General features: G+C 43.9%; 2 protein-coding genes across 2 annotated transcripts in view; one reads left to right on the plus strand and one right to left on the minus strand.

Moving 5' to 3' along the window:
• LOC308326188 (voltage-gated inwardly rectifying potassium channel KCNH6-like) overlaps positions 1–25,563 on the minus strand; it is a gene marked incomplete at both ends in the record, with an annotated part of 77,568 nt that overhangs the window by 7,094 nt on the left and 44,911 nt on the right. Inside the window, 7 exons of the mRNA XM_080778996.1 lie at positions 143–230; positions 589–788; positions 1,045–1,286; positions 2,709–2,863; positions 3,457–3,567; positions 3,994–4,132; positions 4,592–4,764. Of these exons, the coding sequence (XP_080635122.1) occupies positions 143–230; positions 589–788; positions 1,045–1,286; positions 2,709–2,863; positions 3,457–3,567; positions 3,994–4,132; positions 4,592–4,764 (1,108 nt within the window). The remainder of the gene's footprint in view (positions 1–142; positions 231–588; positions 789–1,044; positions 1,287–2,708; positions 2,864–3,456; positions 3,568–3,993; positions 4,133–4,591; positions 4,765–25,563) is intronic.
• Positions 22,418–22,816, plus strand: LOC308325141 (small ribosomal subunit protein eS24-like; the record flags this gene model as incomplete). Its single annotated transcript, XM_080777549.1, has 1 exon — positions 22,418–22,816. One exon carries the CDS (start codon positions 22,418–22,420, stop codon positions 22,814–22,816), a length of 399 nt encoding a protein of 132 aa, XP_080633675.1.

A 25,563-nucleotide genomic window follows, 5' to 3' on the forward strand; every position in this document is an offset into this window, starting at 1 on the left:
TCCCCTCTAGTCCAAAAACACAACTCCTACTGGCACAATCTCGGTCTACATCCGTCAGACGATTTTCCCATCCCAAGCAATTATGTAAAGCAGCTCAGTAAAGGGATTCAATGATGCTGAAAGCAACAGGAGGTTACTGTACCTTTGAAGGCCTTACAGTTCTGCAACAGTGTGCGGTTAAGATGCAGACAGATGTCTGCCTGAAGACAATCTGGAAAACCTTTTAATACCTTCAGAGAGAGAGAGAGAGAGAGAGATAATCAGGATCATATGTAGTGTCACATGTTTACAGGCGTAAAACAGTGGGTGAAATGAGTTTTCGTGCAACTTCCATAGCTTTTGCTATTTCCATAAAGGTGAACAGGAACAAGGATAAAGGGAAGGGATACATGAGACAGTGAAAGAGATTGAGTCACTAATATTTCCCTCTTCTCATCAAGACTCACGCGTGCGTGCGTGTGCGTGAGCGTCTGTGTGAGTGTGTGTGAGTGTGTGTGTGCGTGCGTGCGTGTGCGTGTGTGTGTGTGTGTGTGTGTGCGTGCGTGCGAGCGAGCGTGTGTGTGAGAGAGAGTACATTTCTTCACTCACAGCGTTCATATCGATCCCGTTGGTGTAGGACCAAGCGTGCTGGAAGTACTCCTCCAGCCTCTGTCTCAGTGGGTTGGGAATCTGATGGAAGCGAATGAACTCTCTCACCCTCAGCATCTGGGTGTGGTAGCGGGCTGTGCCCGAGTACAGACGCTGGATAATGGCCGACACGTTACCAAAGATACTGGCATACATCAGAGCTGGTAGGTGAGGGAGAAGGAGACCATGTTATACAGTAAATTACACTACTGTTTCCCAAACTTTTATTCTGTTTCCCACATAATTGTTTTTAAATTATTAATTCAAAACATTTTCAAAAAACATTCTCCCCAAAAAAGCTAAGGTTTTCATGAATTATGCGTGTGTGTGTGTGTGTGTGTGTGTGTGTGTGTGTGTGTGTGTGTGTGTGTGTGTGTGCGTGCATGCATGCGTGAGAGTGTTTTTCTCAGAACTCACATCCGATGAGCATGACACAGATGGAGAATATTTTCTCAGAGTTGGTGTTCGGGGAGACGTTACCAAACCCCACGCTGGTCAGGCTGCTGAATGTGAAGTAGAGCGCTGTGACATATTTATCCCGTATGGACGGACCCGACCCCTCCACGGTGTCATTGTATGGCTTCCCCAGGTCGTTCCCCAAGGCGTCCAGCCAGCCATTCCGTGTTGAGCTTGCCCGCTCCACGTTACCTATAGCATACCTGAAAGTGGTCGTTGTTGGGGAAAGAAGACATTCTTATTGGATGTGCACGTCTCAACATGGACATCAGTGTAGTTTATATGTAGATTATATCAATTTTGTTGAGAGACGAGATATAGTGTTGCTGCTTTGACTTCTTTATGAAGCTGCCACTTTACAAAAAACAGCAATTTGTTGTGTCAGCAACAAAAAAACAGCAATTTCTTGTGTCAGGAACAAATATCGAAATTATTCCTGATGATATGTCGTGCCGATAGCCTAGCCTGGCTCCAGCCCTGAATCACTAGTCACGCCCATTAAAACATTATGTTCTGGCGATTCAGAATAATGAAGTGAAACTAGTGTCAAGCTACCGATAGCCTATATGTGTTGGTGGAATAGCATGTGTACCTGATGGTGACAAACAAAGATTTACATTTAATAACTGTTAAGCTTCAGTCATGGGAGGAGAGAGCAAATCTAAACTTCCATCATTTAATACTAAACTTAATAATCCACCTAAAAAAATAGTAAAAATCTGACATCCTGAAACATAGCCCTCCTCTGAATATCTATAGAGCAGAGTTGCGGAGGTGAGGAGCAGCTCTATATTTTATAGAAATGTATTGACTATATCACAACTCGGGTCGGGACCCATTTGTAGATCCCAGACACATTTTCATGAGTCCCTTTATTTCGCGAATTTAAAGAAGTAGTGAAAATAGCAGATCTACAAGCTCACAGCGGGTCGCCTTGTGCCGCGTTATGAGCTTGTAGATTGGCTTGTAGTTGGGACCCGGGCAAACAACAAATTTCTGTTTTCGGTCTTGAGCTAAAAAGTTTACTAGTTTACTTTGACAAAATAAACTTGACCTTGACTTAAGTTATCATGATGGTGTTCACCAAAACTCTGTGATTTCCTGTGAGTGAGTGACACCATTACACGATATAGTATGAATGAGGTTTACCAGATGCAGGCCAACCAGTGGGTGATATAGTATGAATGAGGTTTACCAGATGCAGGCCAACCAGTGGGCGATGAGGACAAAGGTGATATAGTATGAATGAGGTTTACCAGATGCAGGCCAACCAGTGGGTGATATAGTATGAATGAGGTTTACCAGATGCAGGCCAACCAGTGGGTGATATAGTATGAATGAGGTTTACCAGATGCAGGCCAACCAGTGGGTTGATATAGCATGAATGAGGTTTACCAGATGCAGGCCAACCAGTGGGTTGATACATGCATGAGGTTTACCAGATGCAGGCCAACCAGTGGGTGATATAGTATGAATGAGGTTTACCAGATGCAGGCCAACCAGTGGGTTGATATAGCATGAATGAGGTTTACCAGATGCAGGCCAACCAGTGGGTTGATATAGCATGAATGAGGTTTACCAGATGCAGGCCAACCAGTGGGCGATATAGTATGAATGAGGTTTACCAGATGCAGGCCAACCAGTGGGCGATGAGGGCAAAGGTACACATGAGCAGGAAGAGTACAGCGGCTCCGTACTCCGAATAGCGGTCCAACTTCCTGGCCACGCGGACCAATCGCAACAGCCGAGCAGTCTTCAATAAGCCAATCAGCGTAGTGGTCTGGAAGGAAGAGAAGCATGAGTCATTTATACTGGATGAAATGGATGATAGTTGGACTTTTCTTTTTATTGACTGAAACTTATTTGAGTATGTTTACATATGTGCACTAACCAATATCCCTGCAATACTCTGAATAATAAGGATACAGTTTAGTTTAGTAACTGGTTCATGTGATTGTCATATTTAATAAGCTCTTATCCCAGCATGCATGCGCGCGCGCACACACACACACACACACACACACACACACACCTCTCTTTCTTCCTCCCATCCTCCCCGCGATTATTGTTTTCGTATGAGACGCGGCATGTGATTGGCTGAAACGGGGGTAGCGAGCGCTCGCCTGTGTTCCCTTGGACCACGCGCGAGGGGGTGTACCGAAACTATGGGGGGGTGATCCGCCGAATCAGCTGAAGCGGACTTGCCTAAACTCCGCCGGAAATAAGCCCTCCCTTACGTCTCGCCTCCTACAAAAACAATAATAGCGTCCTCCCCAGTGACCTCACCGTCTCCTCTCTTCCTCTCTACTCTGGTCTTCTCCCGTCCCCCTTCCCTCCCCTCCCTACCTCTCCCTCCCCAGATCCCCTGGCCACCTCCTCTCCGGTGCGGTAGATGAGGAGGTCGAAGGGAATGGCGGCCACCATGTCGATGAGGAACCAGCCTTTGAAGTAGTGCACCGCAATGCGAAGGGACTGGCTCACCACCTGTGGAAACGTGCGAGCGCACACACACACACACACACACACACACACACACACACACACACACACAATCAGTTAGCAGAGACAATAAGAATCTCATCAGTCATGCAGGGTAATTCAGACAGCTGTGATGTTACTCCACAAAATTCCAATGCTTGAATGATCCACATTATACGTAAATCGAGTTTTATATCTTTGGTTTGAACTAGGATGAAACTTCACTCAGTTGCCAGAAGGCTATATAGTCCCGTGTCCACTCCCACTTGTCTGTGTAATGATTTGGTGAAAAGAGAAAAATCATCAGTCAGTCTGTCTGCAGACCAACTTAAAATCTACTTTCCCATGTAGACTGACCTGTGAGTCCGCCCTGAGTTGGCCAGTCAATAAGTCAGAGCACAGAGACAGTGAGTAAAGCAGCCAGTCGGTTACCTCGTCGTTGGTGTTAACGTAGGTGGTTCTGAAGTTGATGGCGATGTCCACGATGAACATGATGTCCACTATGAGGTCCACTACGTTCAGTGGGGAGCAGGAGTAACCACACGACTGCATGGCTGCCTCCTCCTGGTCACTGAGGGAACAACACTTCATCGTTATTATCAGTAGTAGAGATAATAATAGCTATAGCTGTGGCTAAAATAGTAGAAGTGATCGCATATTAACGAATGGCAGTACAATCGGTCATCATAATGGTCATTGTGTGTGTGTGTGTGTGTGTGTGTGAGTGTGTGTGCGTACAGTATATATGTGTGTGCGTGCATGTGCGTGCATGTCCGTGCGTGTGCATGTGTGTGTGTGCGCGACTGCGAGTGCATGGGTGCATGTGTGTGAAAGGTGCGTTTGTGTGTGAGCCCATTTCACTGGTGCTCACCACAAAGGCCCATTCTAGAGTCATATTAAGGCTATAAGAATGATTGTAGTACAGTAAGTTGAAACTAATATCAATGTGTGTGACTGCACGTATACAGTATATGCTGCATTCCTGCATGCATATACGCGTAGCGCCATAGCCTACATGTGTACTACCAACCTTAGCAGAAACGTAGCAGAGTAAGGAGTGAATATAGCAGTGTAGATGACCAGCAGCAGAATGACCCAGTCCCACACAGCTTTAAATGGACTGTAGTGAAGAATGGTCCATTTGTTGATCCTGGGAGACTGCAGCTTATACTCTGGTAGCACGTCTGCACCCAGAGACAGCACCTGGTAGGAGAGAGACAGACAGTTAGTCAGAGACACAGCACCTGGTAGGAGAGAAAGGAGACAGACAGTTAGTAGAACCTGGTAGGAGAGAGAGGAGACAGACAGTTAGTCAGAGACAGCACCTGGTAGGAGGGAGAGGAGACGCGAGTGACTAATTCCTGTACCAGTTGCCAGTTGAGGCGGGTGGGCACAGGGGCTGGGGGAAGCGCACGGCAACTGGTACGATAATTAGTCACTCGCAGAGGCGACAGACAGTTAGTTTGCTGGCATTGCAGCGGGCCTTCCTATACGCTTTAAATTAACGTACAGTACAGCCAGATTATGAGATGAGATTCTTCCTGTTTGGCAAAACAGGCAACATCTTCAGACTTGGTAGTTATACCATGAAACTATAGCACGCATGCACGCACGCAGGGCAGATGCTGAAGAGTGGTCATTAAATTTGGACTGACTCTGAATCCATTCTCATTTTCCACTCAGTGACTCTGTTAATTAAGACAATGACAGTGGATTGTAAACCATAGGCCTCTCATGGCCCTTGATATACAATACAGTAAGCTAAGTTACACACAGCCCTTCTATACTAGTGGTGCTGGACTGGTAATGCAGGTGTTGGACAGTATTGCTAAATAAAAGGTAACATGGTGATCGTTTTAGCTTTTGACAACATGGGATACCGGATACCACCATGACTAAGCACACAGACACAGATGGGTGAACCCCAACTAAAGCCCCGTTCCGATATACAAGATTTGCATGTTCTTGTCTGTATGTGTGCGTTGCACAGGTGAGACTGGCAAGCTGATGGCTACGGGCTGAATCCACAGATATTTAAAGAAGAAGTGGGTGTGGCTCGGGGGGCATCTGTCAGTCTGAATAACAACAACAAATTACAGTTAGCAGCTGCAATCAAGCAAACATTTTACATCTATATAAACAAAGTGCATCATCTGTGAACAAGTAAACAAGGTACATACAGTAGGAACATTACTAACATCTTTCAAATTACCGGCAACAATTACAGATGCAGGGAAATAAGGAATGCTAGTGGCTGAGGTAGAGCCTGAGTTTACAGGTGTTGGAAAATGAGGAATGAGAAGAGTCTCACTTGGAGCATTGGCCTGGGTGTTGTATTGATATGAGTGGAGCATTGGCCTGGGTGTTGAATTGATATGAGTGGAGCATTGGCCTGGGTGTTGTATTGATATGAGTGGAGCATTGGCCTGGGTGTTGAATTGATATGAGTGGAGCATTGGCCTGGGTGTTGTATTGATATGAGTGGAGCATTGGCCTGGGTGTTGTATTGATATGAGTGGAGCATTGGCCTGGGTGTTGTATTGATATGAGTGGAGCATTGGCCTGGGTGTTATATTGATATGAGTGGAGCATTGGCCTGGGTGTTGTATTGGATATGAGGGGCAGATGTCTTGGAGCATTGGCCTGGGTGTTGTATGGACATGAGGGGCAGATGTCTTGTGCTTGTTGATCAAAGTGTGAGGTAAGCGCCTAACACCGTGCGCCTAACACCATGCCTGCCTTTAGCCACAGGTGATAACATGTTATCACCACAGGTTATCAGCAGTGTTCTTAATGGCTCACATGAGTCAGTGGAGTGAAAGTGAGATGTGAATGTTTTGGGAGGCAGTAGAGGTTTAATACAGCATGCAGGCGGACCATGTCTGACCCTCCAGATGTTGAAAAGTGCAATCATAAAGGAGCAAGTGATTGACAAGGAACAACAACTTTGCCCATCTCTCCATCCCGGACCACGAGGGGTAATTCACCGTTGTCTGAACAGCTCCAGAGACAGATGAAGGTTCCGCCAAGTGGCCAGTTGGTTGCAGGGGTTGATGTGACAGTGTAATCTATGTTGCTTCGTGTTTTGTTAATTGAATGAGAGGAGAGCGGAAGAAACATACAGTACATGAGGCTGATGAGTTCTAACCACATTATTGCTACTGATTACTAAACTCACTGCCCACTCACACATGTATGCTCACATGGAGTCGTATGTGTGCGCATGCATCGCACATACACACGCGCGTGCACACGCACACAGTCAATGTTCAATAATAAGTGGATACAGCAATTTAGTCAGTATAATAATGCCTAAATGCCAGTTTAATGTGTTTTCTCTGTCTCCCTCCCTCTGTCTCTCATGGTATTGCAGTTAAAGGTAGAAAAGCCCTCCCAGGCCTCCCTCCAAAAAAAGAGAGAAAGAGACAGATACATTCTAGCATTCAAAACCAGCTATATTTGCACTACTGTTGATTATAAATTTAAATGTATATTATATATGAGCAGTTGAGACGAAGAACCATCTAAGTCCATAATTTATTCTGATCCCTCCCCGAAAAGTCCTGACCCCTCATCCATAATTTATGCATGCATCGTGACGCGCTGTGAGCTTGGCTCAGGGGTGAACTTGGCTCAGTGGTGCCCTGGGCCAAAAATGTTTGAGAACCACTGCCTTATTGGCAGTATAAATGTAGTCTCTCATGAGTCGTACAGGCTTTCCAATCTGGGCATAACTTAAAAGTTATTGATTGCAGCTTAAATGATCATGAAAATGTCCTATAGACTCATTCATGACAAACAATTACAATTAAAAAAAATCAATTTCCTTTCCTCCAAATTCACTACCGTTTCTCTATTTCTCTGTCTCTCCACTTTGTCATTATGTCGTTCTGCAGGCTCAGCGGAACAACCTGCCACCCCACCACCACAAGACATGACTAATCACTCTCTGCAGACCAAGTGAAGAAGATCAATGGATCATTACTGCAAGCTTTGTGAATGAAGGCGAGAACAACTCTGGTCAAACTCGGTGTCCTATGAGCTGGACAACCTCAAGAAAATGGCTTATATAAATCAAAAACAGATTTAACAACAAAAAGGCCGGCCATTAGAAAGAGCATTGGCTGAGAAAGGACATGTTTAATCAAACAAACATTTATCATGCAGGACTCAGGAGGACCTTGAGACCCATGGTCAAGACCAGATCAATCAAACTCCAAACGGTCTCTTAATGACCTTGGAGTGGATAGCCAGGTAACCAAGACCAAATAAATCAAACACAACTTGATCCTGACAGCTTGAGAACCTACAGTAGGGAGAGTGGGACACCCTCTGGTATCTGAGCCCACTTACACGCTCTTATCTATCTATCTATTTCCTAAAGACCTTTCTTGTAGATCCTTATTACCAAAACCTTGCTTTTGTCTTTTTAGCCACAGTGGCCCACAACTGTAGTAACTGTATAGCTGCCTTCTCCACATTTTCAACAATAAGCAGTAGAGAAGGCAAATAATAAAGGGTAATAAATGTGGGAAATTACATCTGCATGCTTCTCATACCAGGTCATACACTTGACCAAGCATGTGTACACAGGATGTGTGCACATTGGTCCTGTGCTGGCGAATACATTAATGCACACTTTGCAGTGATTCTTTTTAAAGCTGGCACATTATAGTCGCACATTGCATTTCCCTGCCGATAATTCCCCTATGGATTTCCCTAGTGATAAAGGGCTGTGCCCTTCAAGTTTTTTTGCTTTTGAAAATGCCCAAGGGCCCCCAAGGGGCCGCGCCTCAGGTTCACAATCTGACCTGAAGCAGCAAAGGCCTATTTTTTAATTATTCATTCATGTTTTGGGTATAGCTACCTAGAGAATAGGGACACAGAAAGACCAAGCAACCACAAAAGCAAAGAGAGAAAGAAGAGACATCCGGGACAAGACAGGGGTCAGGTTCGAACTTCGAACCCGGGTCCATGCACTACTCCCTAGGAGCAGATGGTCTGTGAAATAATTGGCTGAGCCACAGGCACCCCAGCAAACTGACCTACTTTTCCACGTTTCTGTTACAGCTATTATGATGGTCCTGTGAACTGCAGGTGAGGCCCACTACTACCAGTAGTGGGCTTTTTTTCCTTCCTTCTAGAATTTTATACAATGTAGCACTAAAAGCAATACAATTTATAAATTATTATTATTATTATAATTCAGTCCTCCTGACACACAGGAGTTCAGGTCAAGCTAGGGCAGTCAAAGCCCTGACTGAGATACTGTGTAGATGAATGGAGGGGAGGATGAAAGATGAAAGAATGGAGGTGGGATTCCATGTTCTTTATTTAGCATGTATTTTGTTCATCTTTTAAGTCAGAGTGCAGGAAATCTGAGAGGAGAGGCAGATGAGAGTAGGGTTTGGTGGGATTTCAAAAGTAATCTAATCAGATCACTCAAAAATACCAAACTTCTAATTCTGATTTGTGAGCACCCGAGTTCCAATCAGCCTTCCATAATTTATCTATTATTAAGTCTTCCCTCTCCGCCCTCAGTTTCCTGATAGGATACTGAGAGATAGTGTAGATAGGAGATTGTAGAGAGCTACACTAAATCCAAATAAGCAAAACTGCCCTTTGAAAAAAGGTAAACGTGTTCCTCCCAATTTCGATGTTAGGCCAATTAACAATCCCTCTTTGTATTGTCAGTCCCATTGTCAATGACCCCCATTGGTTGGTCGTTAGGGAGGGTGTCAAGTACGAGATGCTGAGTAAACATGAACTCTAGACAACAAACGACAAGGTAAATAGTCAAATGAGTGACGTGACCCCTGAGAGAAATGTGCTATAGAGTTTAGACAGCTGATTCTCGGACTGACCCCCCTGCTGTGTTCTGGTCGTAAAAGGACAGCTGTCCAGTTCTTGGGCTATTCTCAGCTTGACCCCTGCTGCTCTATAGAGGGTATGCGTGTGACATCATCATCATACCTGGACGTTATGTGGGAACTTCTACTGAGTGGCAAAAAACATGCTTTCTTTCTGGCCTTGACAGCCCATACATCCAAACAGAAAGGTCACATCTGATTGCATTAAAAAAACGTTAAACAAAGTTGAACTCACTTTGCCACTCGATTTGCCACTCACTTCATGCATACCCTATACATGCGCATACCCTGCATATGAAGGCAAGGCAAGTTTATTTGTATAGCACATTTCAAAAGCAAGGCCATTTACATAAAGACACATTTGAAGCACATAAATATAGGACATTTGATTACAATTTAAATTAGATATGAAAGGGTTCAGAACAGCAACTAAGATAATATAAGTGCAATGTTTGACCATAGGAGGGCCAGGATAGCTACCATTTTGAAGCTCTCTCTCCTTTCATGCTCCTTTTCAATTTCAGGATGTATAAATCAGGGCTGGGCAACTTTGACAATGGAGAAGGCCACTATATTTCCACACTCCCTCCAGAGGGCCACATTGCATATTACTGTCATAGCAAAAATAGCAGATCTACAAGCTCAAAACGCATCGAAGTGCGACGCATTTTGAGCTTGTAGATCAGCAATTTTTGCTATATCTGAATTGAAATCCTGAATAATATTTTGATATTTTTTAACTGGAATCCTGAAAAGTCAAATTAAAATTTAATTTCAAATGCATTTAGTTATAGTTACCGGTATTTGAACTTTAAATACAAATATTGGACATAAGAAAAGACAATTACATTTGCATACTAGTAATTAGCTGAAATCAATAATATATCAATGTTCGGATATTATCCGGCCGTTCGCCTGCTATCGCCGGTAGTTGTCTGGCTGTTGCCTGCTGTTAAAACGTATACCGCGTTAGTACAGTATAAAGCACTGTTTATGATTTCATTCATTTTTTATGGGTCACGACTCGAGTAAAAATCCCATTTTCTTTTCCTATATTAAAAAAAAGAAGAAATAAATAAATAAAAAGAAAATCAATAATTGAATACATTTTAAAACAAAGAAAAAAATCTAAGAAATTCCATAATCTACAAGCTCGCAACATAGCGTGAAGTGACGTGTTGTGGGCTTGTAAATCTGCTACTTTCACTAGTTTGGGTCCCGGGCAAACATCTAATCTCTCTTGGTTTTGGAACCACTGCTCTATACAGAGTACCAAAGTCCTGATGTCACTACCAGTAGCCCTGAGTCACAGACAGCATAATCGCTGGAATCCCCATAGGCAAATTTTAGACCACGTCATATAAGAACTATGCTCCAAAAATAAACAAACTGCCCAGCGATTTTGTCAGGTATGTGAATCTGGGTCATTTATGACATTGAGTTAAATTTGATAACGTCTCTGTTTGGAGAAGGAAAAAAAAGTCTTACTCTTTGTCTTTGGATAAATTAGTACTTTTTCCACCATCAGTTGATGCTTCATATCCATATTATCCATTGAGTTTGTCATTGTCAATGGCATTTCATGTTTGTGTGCTATAGCCGGAATGGCATTTAATGTTTGTGTTAGGACATCAATCTGTGACCCAGGGGGATAGTGACCTCTAGAGGCAGTGATGTCAGACTTTGGGGGGACTGGATCAAACATACACATCAAAATGTTGGCGAGCCAGCAAAAGATCTAAGGCTTCCTGTTCGATGGTGAAATACCTGATGATCAAACTTGCGTGAAAACAAAAGTAACCAATCGGATGGTCCACTCCATCCAGGATCTCCTGCAGCAATGCTGCACTGGCACATACACCACTAGCATCCACCTTCAGCTTTACAGAGACGCACTAGCATCCACCTTCAGCTTTACAGAGACACACTAGCATCCACCTTCAGCTTTACAGAGACACACTAGCATCCACCTTCAGCTTTACAGAGACACACTAGCATTCACATTCAGCTTTACAGAGACGCACTAGCATCCACCTTCAGCTTTACAGGGAAGCACGGAATCAGGAGCAGAGAGCACAGGAGCATTACAGAGCCAACTCTTGATACTCTCAAAGGCATATGGTGGTAAGCCATTGTCCAAACTAGTGCTCCAGACTATAGAGACTATAGTGGGTTGGGTTCATGTCAGTCATTTTGTGTGTTTTAACATTGAAACGTCCATGTTTTTCTGAGATGGGTTGGGGGTTACCCGGTTACAGTGTAACCGTTACACGCATATCCCATACAGGTCAGACAGATGGCCCCCCCCATTGTTTTCTTGCCAAAAGGTCCCCCAAACACAACATAAACACTCATATGCAAACGGGAATCCTGGGCAGCACCAGTTTGTGCTGTGTTTGGACCCTGATGTGCTTTTCATGGTTTCGTCCACAAAGTAGCAGCTTTTATATTCACTTTGTTTTAAATGTACCAATTCTGCATACTGTGAAATAAAAAATTAAATCAATCAAACCAACAAAGAAAATGCACTAACGGTCCCTGCTGCCCACACTGTCATCAGCCTGATGACAGATCAGTGTCAGTGGTTTGTAATAAAACACGCACACACACACACGCACACACACACACACACACACACACACACACACACACACACACACACACACACACACACACACACACACACACACACACACACACACACACACACACACACACAACTCACCTCATGTGCTACCACAGAGGAGATGCGGACAGCTCTCTTGACACGGGTGTTCCTGCGCTCGTTGTTCATGCCAGACATCCCGTCCTGGGACACGATGCTGTCCCTAATACTCATGGAAGACATTATCCCAATGTAGGTAACGGTGCGTCTGTCACGTTCTTCTGCTCCCACGCCCTTTCTTTCGCCTCTTATTCTCTTTCTTGGAGTAAAAGTTCCCCTCACTTTTTCCTGCTTCCGTTTGGAATTTTTTGTTTCATTTGATTATTCTCCCGCCACCTGTCGTCTTGGTTTGGCCCTCCTTGTCCTTCCTGTCAGTCAAACTGCTTTCTGTTTGAGCTATTTGATCAGCTCTTCTGTTCATCCTCCCTATCATTAGAAACAGACATTTCGATTCTGTTTACAAACGGAAAATTCATCCTCGGTTATGTTATACTACATTAGATAACAAAACCATAATTTGTTGAAAATCTTTTGTCAGATCTGAGTTTAGAGGAAATTACACTTCCTCCCTGGACTGAACTGGAAGTGATCTATCACCAGACCTGTTAAAGGGTCTGTACAATCTCTTCTGCAGGAACAGATAGCCCACAGTAAATCACAGTTGTTGACGCGTCCTTGAATAAAACACTTGGCTGGCCAAGTATTGATCCAGGTCCTACTTTGGATGTTCACTTTGCAAGGCTCATAGTTTAGTTGGATGAGGTCCCTGCATGCTGTCCTGTTGCCATTATCATCAAGCTCTCATAGGCTCTTTGTGCCCAAAGTCCAAACCTTCCTGGTGAATACACAGCTGCTGGACCAGTATCACTACTGCATCACTTCACCAAATGTGTAGGTCCTCAGTGGGGGATACAATGAGTCCTGAGGCAGAACACCTTGTAGAGGCAGATGACGTAGATCCAAAAGTGAAAAATGTCCAAGTTGGGTTTCAATATCCACTCAGGTCCATGTTACACTCATGCAGCCACAAACTGAGCAGCTGCTGCCGGTTACGCTGGTTCAACCATAAACACAGCTGCTGCTGCTGCTACTAATGCTTGTACCACAATTGTTTTTTTTGCTGGAGTACAAGTGCTTTTGAGTGCCCTCTCTCTAGCTCTCTCTCTTTCTCTGGGTTCAGTATGTCATTTATGCAATCTGCTGCCTTTCTCTCTGACTGTTGTCTCTGGGCTACACTTTTAGTAGTGTTGCCATCCCATACATACAGTACTCCCTCACTCACTCTCTCTCTCTCTTCCCACTTTTTCTCACCTCTCCCTGTATCCCCCTCCCTCCCATTATCCCTCCTCTTTTCTCCACCACTCTCCTTTATCCCAAGGTCCCTCCTCTCCTCTCCTCCCATCAGTTAGCCCCTCCCTCCCTCCCTCCCTCCCTCTCTCTCCCCTCACCAATCCTCCACCAGTCATGATGGGCTGTAATAGCGACCTCCACCTCTTACTCCCTCCTCTCTATCATATCCTCTCCACCTCTCATCCCTCGTTCTCTTGTTGTCCCTGGGGCCACAGCTGAAGCGTTTGATTGATTTCAGACAGACCACTGTAATGCATTCCTCATCTCCCTACCTCCTTTTGCATCTGTCTCACATGCACACACACATGTGTGCACGCACGTACCTGCATGTACGCAAGCACACACAGGGCTGTGCACAGACGTTTTTGGGGAGGCCCTGATGTACCCCCGCAGACATACTGTGTATATGCATATATCCACATACAAATTGAATGAAAATGGACAGCCTACACTACAGTATTAATTGCCGAAGGACAGTAGCACTTTGATATACCGTAATCATGTTTGCTGAGATAATTCTATGATCACAGATTGGATATCAACTCAAATAGGGATTAAATGTTTTGGACTCTTGGGCCCAGGGCATTTTACAGTGTACTACTAGAAGCTTCTACCCTGGCAACCTCCAGCAGCTGTGCTGATGAGTCAGTGACACTGTGACACAGTACTACTAATTTTTTAAATGCATGTGAAGTTGGCAGACGTAGTAGCCAAATCTGTCCTTTAAAAATAATCTTCTTAGCTACAACACAATGGACCTAACAGTGATTCTTATTTTTTAAACCAACTCAGTGGCCATGTGGTCAGAGCGTAAATCAAGGACACCTCGACGCTAACTCTGGGGGAGCCCAGGATGGAACTGGGAACCAGGCGGTTCCCATCCGGCCGCACTACCGGCCACTCTACCCCCATGAGTCTGAGGTACTGCCGCGTTCACCCTTAGACTGGGAGGTCAGGGTTCAATACATAGGCTGAGTCATACCAAATAATAACAAAATTGTACATTGCCTCCCTGCTTGAGGGGGAGGCATAACGGCTTGGATTGAGGTCAAGTCCCTGTGACATACAGTGATACAATACCATCATGTCCAGGGGGTGTACTTGTACTGTACATCCAGCTGGCTCACACTAAGGAAAAGAGGCCCATAGGCTACTATACTGACCTATGGGCCACATGGCTCAAGGCTCTTACTTGCTGTGTGGTTCAGTTTGTGAAATCACAATCTCTATGTCTTGTTAGCTCAAGTTGGCTGGCTCAGAGCCATTGGCAGAGTCAACAAGGACTAGTTTATGTCAACCAGACCTGATGTATTTCTAGGGAAACTGAGATAATACTTGCAAAAGGTTTTTGAGAGTGGCTTATTGTCAGTATCAGCCGGTAACATGCCTGTCCATGTTACAATGCAATAGACCCCTGGGACGCTGAGGTGGAGCATCACACCTACCAACAGCTCCCAGTACTTACCGCACGACTTGCTGCACCCAAGCCGTGCTATACTCATACGCTGAGTGTCGGCGCCCGGGATCAAACGGTTCAAACCCATGCCGTTGTGGTCCAAAGGGGAGAGCTCTACCGACTGAGCTAACCGAACACAAATTGTAATATTGATTAATTCCTCCATGACCTCAGTATGGCCATGGCACCTCAGAATAGAGTGCAGTAAACTAATATCTGTGTCTTCTTGAGGTGTTTATTGGCTTATTGTATGGATGGATCCCATTAGCTGTTGCAAAAGGAGCAGGTATTCGTCCTGGGGTTTAATATTGATTGGCTGAATAAAGACTGGTTAGTTTCCTATCACAATGTGAAAAATGTGATGTTTAATGCGCGATTGTGTGTGTGTGTGTGTGTGTGTGTGTATGCGGCCGTGCGCACATGTAACAAGATACCAACAAACAGAGCGAGAGAGAGAGAGAGAGAGAGAGAGATACAGATGCAGATACAGATAGAGTGGGGTAGTAGCAAACACAGACATCAGAATTGTTCTTGTTCTAATTAAACTTGTCCTCAAAGTCATCTTTTTTTAGAGATCAAATAACACTCTTCACTCTCCAGATGTAACGTGGGTGAGACTGACCTTTGCTAGAAGCACTGACAACTGCCGGTAGTGTGAGAATAGAAAGAGGTACTTATACACATCCACAAGCCTGTCCACTAAAACACATGAAAATACCAGTCACTAATGAGAATAAAGCTTTTGTCAAAAAGAAAATACTTTGTTCTAATCTAAGACAATGTACTTGTCACTAGAGAGAGAGTGTGTGTGTCACTAGGGTATTTTAACTTGTCAGTTTTTCCACATGTCAGTGGTTACAGTATGTGACAGCTCTCACACACAACACACACACACACACACACACACACACACACACACACACACACACACGATTGACATGTCTGCTGGTGCTGGGTCAGTATTGTTCTGTACGTGTAGGATGTGCCACGCTGAGAAAAAGTGAAAACAGAATAAAGTGATAAAGTTCACAGGAACGTTGACACATCCCATGGTGTTGATAATAGGAGAGGGACATTCATGTTAATCACTAGGAGCTTATCCAAGTTTTTATTGGAAGATCGGATAGAATTGCGTGATGGTTATGAAATGTAAGTTGACACAGGGATAACATGCAGCATATCCTGTACCCCAGTGGTTCCCAAAGTGGGGTCCGGGGACCCCCAGGGGTCTTTGAGGGAGTTCCAGGGGGTCCCCATCTAAATGATAGTTTGTAACCAAATGGACCCTTATGGGTCTGTAACTCAGAGAGTGTACAAAGGGAACGAAACCGACCCCAACTGGTCCATTTGGTTCCATTTGTACACTCTCAGGAGTTAAATTAACATTGATTTTACAATATAAATTGAGGGTCCCAGAGATAGAAATGCCATTAAATGGGGGTCCGTAGACTAATGCATATCAAACTGGGGGTCCTAGAAATTAAACGGGTTGAGAATGAGAATCAGTGCTAGAGCCGTAAAAATCTTCTCTCATGGGGGTCCCACTCCCTGGCATACCTTTTCAAGTGGAGCCTAATTAGTGTCAATTTGGGGGTCCTTGACATGAAAAAGTTTGGGAACCACTGCTGTACCCGATATGGAGGCACTGACTGCTTGTTCATTTTATGACATTTGTCAGTGACACAGGACGGTTTGTAGCCTGTCGACAGTAGCAAACAAGACGTGTGCATTGTTATTGTTTTGGCCGATGACAGAGAAGGAGTGCCTTGCATTTCTCTGTTCTAAATTACAAGTGACCAGGACGCTCTTTATAGATGTCATAATGAACACAATTGTTTTTTCCCCACCTGCGTTCAGCTTTTTGACACAGCTTTTCGTACAAGAGACCTCCTTCAACTTAGTGCTGGGTGCAATGATTTAATGTGATAAAAAAAGGAATATAATGGATGCTAAATTTGATAAATTTTGCACAATCGGTCAAGTGCTTCCTGTTTCTTAAAAGATTCCTTTTTTAACTACCATTCAGACAGGAATTGAGGAATCTGACAGGATACAGGACCCTAGCTTGTCCTGGGAAGAGTCAGGAGATATCAGTTGTAGTTTGCTGTATTACAAATAACTGGTTATATCAGGCTTGGGAGACAGAGGATGATCGTCGTGGAGGGAGGGGTGGTGGCGGCTGTCGTAACTGTCACAGTGACGAGTCTGACGACACCCACCATTTAGCATTGTGTCAAAAAGACAATGGTGGAGGTGGAGAGGGAGGGGTGTAAGTTTGTTCATCTGTTCAGTGAACTCCAACCGGGGGAGGAAAGAAGGTCGGACCTCCTCACAAGGAGGAGCTTTATTGGCATGAGAAAACATACATTTACATTGCCAAAGCAATTGTCAAAATATAATAAAACTGTTGAAAATGGGGAAAGATTAATGGCTACAGTTGGAGGGGGTACAGCATTGGGTAAACAGAGCTACAGTATGTCACATGCATCGTCATGTTATATACAGTATACAGGGTATAAAGCTTTTTATTCTGTCATCGTCATTTTGGGACAAATAGCAGCATTTCTCATCAAAACTATTTAAATAGTATACAAAAAAAAAAGCCTCAAATTTAAAACATTGTGTGTAAAAGTAGCAGCTCTGTTTACATACAGTAGGTCTAGAGGTCTGACGAAGGCTGAATGCCGAAACGCGTTGGTCTTTTTTTGTAATGTTCTTTGCCATGCCTTAACTCGGCATGTAAAAAAGGCTTTTTTTCACCTCACTGGAACAGAGTGCCTTGGATCCTCTTCTTTAAGGTCTAGAGGTCTACTGGATACTGGTATAACCTTATTTTATCACAGCAGTTCACAAATCTCGCTGCTGTGTTCGCACATTATTGTATTTCTCCCAATTATTTTCTCCACAAGCAGTTGTTGGTGAGTGGGGTGGAGACTCCTTTTAATCTTGGCACTGATGACTCATGTTTATAAAGCTCTCTTCAGGCAGGGGATGATCATCTTTTTTGCTCTCTTTCAAGTCTCCTGCTTTGTTGTCTTATATTCTGCTAGTGTTGATTCCTGCTGTCCTCGGCAGAAGTCACAGATGGGTGCCGCAGGAAGTAGAATAGGTTGGAGATGCAACATGCTACTCCTGACTCAGACTGCAAAGTCCATATGCCTCGAAAAGAGGTGTGCGATCCCAGGAAAAGTTGAAATTGTCAATGAAGTGCACTGTATGGACGTTGGTGTTCAGTTATAATCTGCTGAATCTCTTCTGGCCGGAAGAGTGCCACTGACCTACTGTACTGTGTTCAACAGATCCGTAAAACCTTCAGTATAGTATGTTCGTCCATTCTGTATTAAACACACACACATACACGAATGTACGCACGCACATTGCACGCACAATTTAGGCATCTTAATCCAGAGCGACGCGCGCATGCCCACACACACACACACACACACACACACACACGTATTTGTCTGGGAGGGTTTGAAAATAACACCAACACAATGTAAGGTCATCATCAACGATGTGAAGTAACTGTCCTACATTTTAGGGGGGAAAAGCCAATTTAATATTATGGTGCCCACAATGTTTACTGTAGATGGCCACTATCTCCGGTAAGCGGTAACCAACCAAATGGACCCTTGCAGATCTGTAACTGAGTGTACAAATCAATTTGAACACTCTCTCTCTTACTAATGAGTTTACAGTGTAGATTGGGATCCCAGAGATAGCAAATCGTATAACATGGGGGTCTGGGGCCTAATGCCTATTAAACTGGTCTGGTGGTCCTTGAAATTAAAAAGGTTGAGAATCCCTGACGAAGAGCTCTGTTTATGAGCAAACAAGTTCAGTCCAGAAACTATACCTGGCTTAACCCATTTAGACCTGAGACCTGATTCTAAAAGAAATTACTTCTAAATCCTAACAGTCAAGTACATACAACTCCAGTTACATTTCCATCAGGCAGCTTCCATCATGTGTCATCAGTTTTTAGGCATTATTCACCCACCTCCTCTCCTACGCCACATGCATACAGTCAGTCTGCTTTTATTTACCGGGGGAATATGTTGCTCCTAATCAGATGTATTTCGCCCAAAACAAACCTATTCCAATGCCATAACTGCGAATTGAATGCTGACTGAACTAATGTTACGTTTGTGTTACAACCCCAAAAAGTGGTAGACAACATCCCAGGAATAGTTCTCGTCGATCCGGAGAAGAAATCACACATTTTGAAGGGCTTTTCAACAGCAGCACATTCGGCAGGCTAGCCACTCCAAGCGATGTCTGTAACCGCCGGTCATTGTTATTTTACAATAAGGTCACATTCATACCAGAGAGCTTTGCTGCGATTAAAACGAATCCTGCTGCGCATTTTCAGAAAGTGCACTTCGTTTGGCAGGTGTGAAGGCTCATTCGAATCGTAATGCGTATCGAAGAACCGCATTATACTCCGAGCAAAAACGGGGGTTTCGCTTCGCTTCCAATCGCACTTGATTACGATTCGGTGCAGGTGTGAATGCAATCCGCAGTAAATAAAGTAAATTAAGCAAACAATGTGGCGGGTGAGGAGCTGAACACAGTTGGAGACGGAGAAGGCATATTTTACGCAGCGCAAAGATGTCCTGTTACCGTGGATAGACATGGTCGAATGAGGAGAGTGGAGACTGAAGCCCTGATCGAAATGAGGACGAGTACATTAATCAATTGCTTAAGAAAACACATAAACACTGCAGTGCAGTGTAATAGTATTATAGCCTACAGAATATTCTGTTTGTCTGTGCGTGCCGTAAACATGGATTGCTGTCACTGTGTGGGGACTAGTGGGGAGTAGGAACTTTCATCTCGATAAACTTGTAAACATTTTGTGCTGCTGTCTGGTGTTATATCAGTGCGGCTCAGCGCTGTGCCTCCATGCCTTTTAATACTCTAGTGAGAGAGGGGGGGTCCAGTCCCAGATGGCACGACACATGCACGTTATGAGTATAATTTATCACCATAGATCATTATTATTATCATTTCACTGTGTAGGCTAGTTTATGAATGGAACACATTGATAAAGGTCCCCCCTGCTGCGTTTCCAATTGCTGCGAATGACAGTGTGAAGGCAAACCACAGCCAATTAAATATGCAAGAATCCCAAAATCCCCGCCCATACGCATTCAAGTCTACCGAAGTATTAGGTGAGAATGTGACCTAAGTGCCTCTGACAAGCATTGTTGGCGGTCGGCTATTATTTGCTGAACCTGTATATATTCGGGGGAAGCTAAATGAGCATGGATGCTGCAGGGGTGCCAAGCCCTGCATCACAGACATTATTCACTGCTGGGAGCTCTCCCGTGTATAGCTACAGTCTTCTACTGCTGGCCAGTGCCAATATACAGCTTCAGTGAAGCATTTGGGGGTTAAGTGCTTTGGTCAATGACACGTTGATGGTGGTTATTCATGGGGTGTTTCTCATTTATTTTACCTGGACAGATTTTCCAAGCTGAGGATTAAACCAGTGACTCTGCACTTTATATGAGCACGCTTCACTAAATCTAAATTCTATTCACAACCAGGTGTAGTGGGTTTGAAAATATGGTTGTGGCCTGGGTCTGTTTTCATTGTTGTACATAATTCTCTCTGCAGTCACTCGCAGAGGCAGTGAGGTAGAGCGGCCGTCTGGAAACCTTAAGGTTCCCGGTTCGATTCCCCGAATCCTCCTGGCATTGTGTCAAATTGTCCATGAGCAACACACTGAACCCCTAACTGCTCCTAATAAGGTAGAGCTCAAGAACCTGATGTTGAATAGGAATTTGTGGAGGGCAGCGATCCTGGAATCCCGAGTTGGTGTTGGCTAGACCTCACTCTCGCAGCAAGAAGAATAAGGTAGGTAGGTACATTGCATGGTTTCAATGTTGACGTGTGTGTGTGTGTGTGTGTGTGTTGTGTGTGTGTGTGTGTGTGAGCGTGCGTGCAGTTGTATGTAGCTCAAAAGGTCAACCTCCTCTACATCACATATCTTTATTATTAGCTGAGCCACAAGTCATATTTATCATTAGTGTCAGCAAAACCCTCTGTGTTCATTTATCCGTTTGTATACTGCGTACTGTAGTTACCAAAGTGGAGTTTGTAAGCGAAACTCAGCGTCTTCTACTGACGGTCGGACATGGATCATGTGACGACACCGGTGTAAAAATATCAGGATTTTTTTGGTTAGGATTCAGTGAGAAGCCTCGAGCTGTGACATCCTAATTATAGATAACAATTAGCCCAATCAACACTCACACTCACTCACACACACACACACACACACACACACACACACACACACACACACACACACACACACACACACACACACACACACACACACACACACACACACACACACACACACACACACACACACACACACACACACACACACACACACACACACACACACACACACACACACACACACACACACACACACACACACACACACACACACACACACACTTTTGTCAGGGACAGGAGCAGTGTGTGAAACAGTCACCTGCACTGTTTCCACAATAACCTCATTATCTTTGACCTTGTCCCTTCTGCCTCCGAGTGCGAGGACGAGTCACAGACAGAGAGAAAGAACAGAGATGACGGATCCAGTAATCAATCAGTAATTAAATTCAGTGCAGTAAAACATTAATCCCCTCAATTATTCCTCCATCACCTGATCAAGGAGGAGAAGATGAAGAAGAAAGGCGAAAAGTCAAAGAAATTACAAAACTGACCAAAACGGTCAAATTTAAAGTGTCATTTCTTTCCCTGTATAGAACGCTGAATTATTCTTCATTATTCTGTCCTCATATCATCTCTTCAAGTCAGTGAAAATTTGCTTTGCTGACTACTGGGATATACGTAGTCAAAATACGACTAAAACAATCCACTGGGTGGGAAAAACAATTACATATAAAATGCTAAGAGATTCTCTGCTAAATAGACCAGTAAGACGCGCAAACGCGGGAAGCGAACGCTTTTGGGTTTTTTTAAGATTTATTTTTAAGTTATTATTTTTTTAAGTTAAGTTTTTAACTTAGCCATAACCATAACCATATAAGGAGTCCCCAAAGCAGCTACGTATACGTCCACATATGGAGTGTGTTGCATCAATCACAAACAAATCACTCAGCTCCATATATGGGCACAAAGGGGGGACACACGCACGCACGGACAGACATGATCTGCTAGGTCTCATAGTAAGTGCTCACTGCGTTCGCAATTATACTCAAAAGAGTACTTCATGTGGCCAGTCTATGATGCCAGTCGTATATGACTCCATATTTGGGGAAGGTTTCAGCCGATTCGGCCACCATTAATTTCCTTATATGGCTTGGCTCTGAAAGACTTTAGCCGGTGACGTCATCATAACCAAATTTGGACAATCCATGACAGTCCAGGAAAGTATATATGACAATGTGAACAAGTATTAGCGTATTGTAGAATAAGGAAGTGAGAGAGTGTGCACGAGACTTTTTCTCTTGCTTTTCTTCATCCCTGAGCATGGCCAACGCAGTGACGGTCAGGACCCGGCGTTTCATGACAAACCGGCTGCTTCAGAGGAAGCAGATGGTCGTCGATGTCCTCCATCCAGGCATGGCAACAGTCCCCAAGGTTGAGATCCGGGAGAAGCTTGCCAAGGTGTACAAGACGACTCCTGATGTGGTGTTCGTCTTCGGCTTCAGGACCCAATTCGGTGGTGGCAAGACGACAGGCTTCGCCATGGTGTACGACTCCCTAGACTACGCCAAGAAGAACGAGCCCAAACACAGACTAGCCAGTCATGGTCTCTATGAGAAGAAGAAGACCTCCAGGAAACAGCGCAAGGAGCATAAGAACAGAATGAAGAAAGTACGAGGCACCAAGAAGGCCTCTGTCGGCTCTGCTGGCAAAAAGAAATGATGCGTCAGTTTCAGTGAGCCTGGATTCACGGAGCATCTTCATGTTCAAGATGTTCTTGTTTAAAAACCCATTCTGGGCGGGAACCCCTTTAGGTGTTCTAACCCTTCTGGACGGGAACATCTCTTGGGGTTCTGTACAGTATGTACAGTATTCAAATATATAAAAAGATTATATAAAAAGGTTTTGAAAAAAACCAAAACAATTTGTGATATCAATGCTATCATAATGGTTTCTTTCCCTGGATATCAACTATACTGTCGTCAAAATTGCTGCTGGATGCAACAGATGAGTTTTGCTCTCTCATTAATCACATACACCCACCAGGGTACATGCCCTACAGTACAAATAGCCTGCTGAATGTACCCCTCTCTCTGCCCTATAATAAAAATATCCTGCTTCAACTCTACACTGTCCTTCAATGAATATATCTACTGTACACACAGGGGGAAATGGGTGTCCTATATAGGCTCATCTGCATTCGTTTCACTCACACCCAGTGATGTGATGCTGATATTTAAATAAAATACTTTATGGTGGCTTTAAAAAACTGTCCGTCTGTATGACCCCTGCATGTCTATACTTTAACTTAAAGTACAGTACATTTACTATTTACTGTACAGTAAATATTCTAACCGACCACCACTGTAAGGTACTAGAATTTTCCTAATTACGTTGCAGCGTAATGGGAAGAAGGAAATTGCGGGATTTGACAGACTCCACTTCATGTTTCAGCTGTGTTTTTAAACCCAGTATTGTGCCCTTCACATGTAGTAACGGATGGGTATTATTATTATTTGTTGTTTTTTGGGTCAAACCCTTCAATAGCCCTTAAATACATAGAAAACTGCATTTTGGCATAGTATACCTACATTACAAACAACAGGTCTTACAAATCATTAGTCCAAATGTCTCTTGCAATGTGCAATGTCTTCTTCTGAAGATATCAGATATGATAACTATTTTCACATCAAAGCAAATTAAACTAAATTAAAATAAGCACACATTAAACAGCTTTGTACTGTTTTTGTTTACTTACAATACATTACTGTTTTTGGAAACCAAAAGACGTTGAGAATGGAGCAGAACATACTGTATTATATTTTTTGGGGGACCTCGACTGATTTATAGTAGGCCTACAATCTTTTGGATTGCAGTGACCCCACATTGTTCTGCGGGAACAATATTTATAGTTACAATGAGGGCTACATGAGCCGAAGGGCTCATGTCCAGTCATGTCATGTCATGTCATGTCATGTCATGTCATGTCATGTCATGTCAGTCATGTCCAGTCCGTGCGTATGGTGCGGTGGTGGCTGAATAACAACGGATCGCATCGCTGACTGACATAAACACACTGTTACAATTCAGAGGCATTTCATTAAGAAAACTCAACTAATAACGCTTGTGTGTGTTCATCTGCCCGATGCTGACGTTAGTATATAATGTTTAGATTGTTTTCCTCTTGGACATGCGTTTGTGAGCACAGTGGCAGTAGATTAGCTATTTCCACAACTCGTTTTATTTTTCAGTCTGTCTGAGGTACGTGTGTACGGCTGGAATGCACGTAACTCAAGAACCGTTCGCCCCACCAACTTCAAAAGCCCCCACGGGGAGTGCAGTGACCGGTGTCGAGTCGGTCGGACCCACGGTTGGCCAGAACCGCCACAAAAGGCCTCTGCCCGGGCTCTGTACAGGGCCCCTGCCCATGCTCCATATTTGGGCATGTTGCCCTGTTTTGACATCACAACACTCCATATTTGGGCATGCCTGACACAGAACTCCAAATATAGGAATAAAGGGACATAAAGAGTCAGATACAGACATCACCATATATGGGCATAAAAGGGACACAGACAGATGGGTGGAATGGGTACTCTGACACAGGTACAACGGGACAGAGAACTAGGAATAAAGGGACACAGAGAGACAGATACAGAAATCTCCATATATTGACAAAGGGTATTGCATAGGATGGGGGTGGATCTCCCACTTCCATTGTTACAAGAACTCCATATACAGGTATGGGCATAAAAGAGACAGATACATCTCCATATATGGGCATTAAAGGGACACGGACATAATAACGGGGTGGGGTGTGCAACTTGCATCGTTCCAAGTAGGCCAGTGCCCAACAGGCACCGCTCTAGTGATAATACATCACATCCGTGTGTGAGGGGCGCTCTTACAGTATCATACGTCAGCATTCATCACCTCATTCTGGCCAATCATAAATTGCGTCCTCACTTTTGTCTTCAATATTTGTGTTTACACTAACCCTCAAAGCTGGACATACAGCACTGTAGCACCCCTCAAAAAGGGACGTTTTGGACATGAGGTTTCCACACGACAGCATCCAGGTGTTATATTTCTACAAAATCCCTTTGCTCGGATAAGTCATTTTAGAATATTGATATTTCACTATTCCCAACACTGGGTCGGGACCCATATGTGGGTCGCGGACACATTCTTATTGGTCCCTTTATGTTTTGTTTGCAATTCTTATAATTTCAAAACTTTTCCAAAAAAACATTCCCCAAAAATAATAAAAATCATGATTAAAAACAAATTCATTTTTTCCAGTAATTTCATGAAGAAATAAAATAAAAATCGAAGAAATTCAATAAATTAGAAAACGTTTATGCTTTGTGCCGCCTTGTGAGCTTGTAGATCAGGTTAAAAAGCTTGGGAACCACTGGACTATAATTGAATCCTCCCTAAATGTTCTCGCTAGGAGCCAGTTGAATCCT

Source organism: Protomyctophum bolini (assembly GCF_963924005.1).
Source record: "Protomyctophum bolini genome assembly, chromosome: 12".
NCBI lineage: Eukaryota > Metazoa > Chordata > Actinopteri > Myctophiformes > Myctophidae > Protomyctophum > Protomyctophum bolini.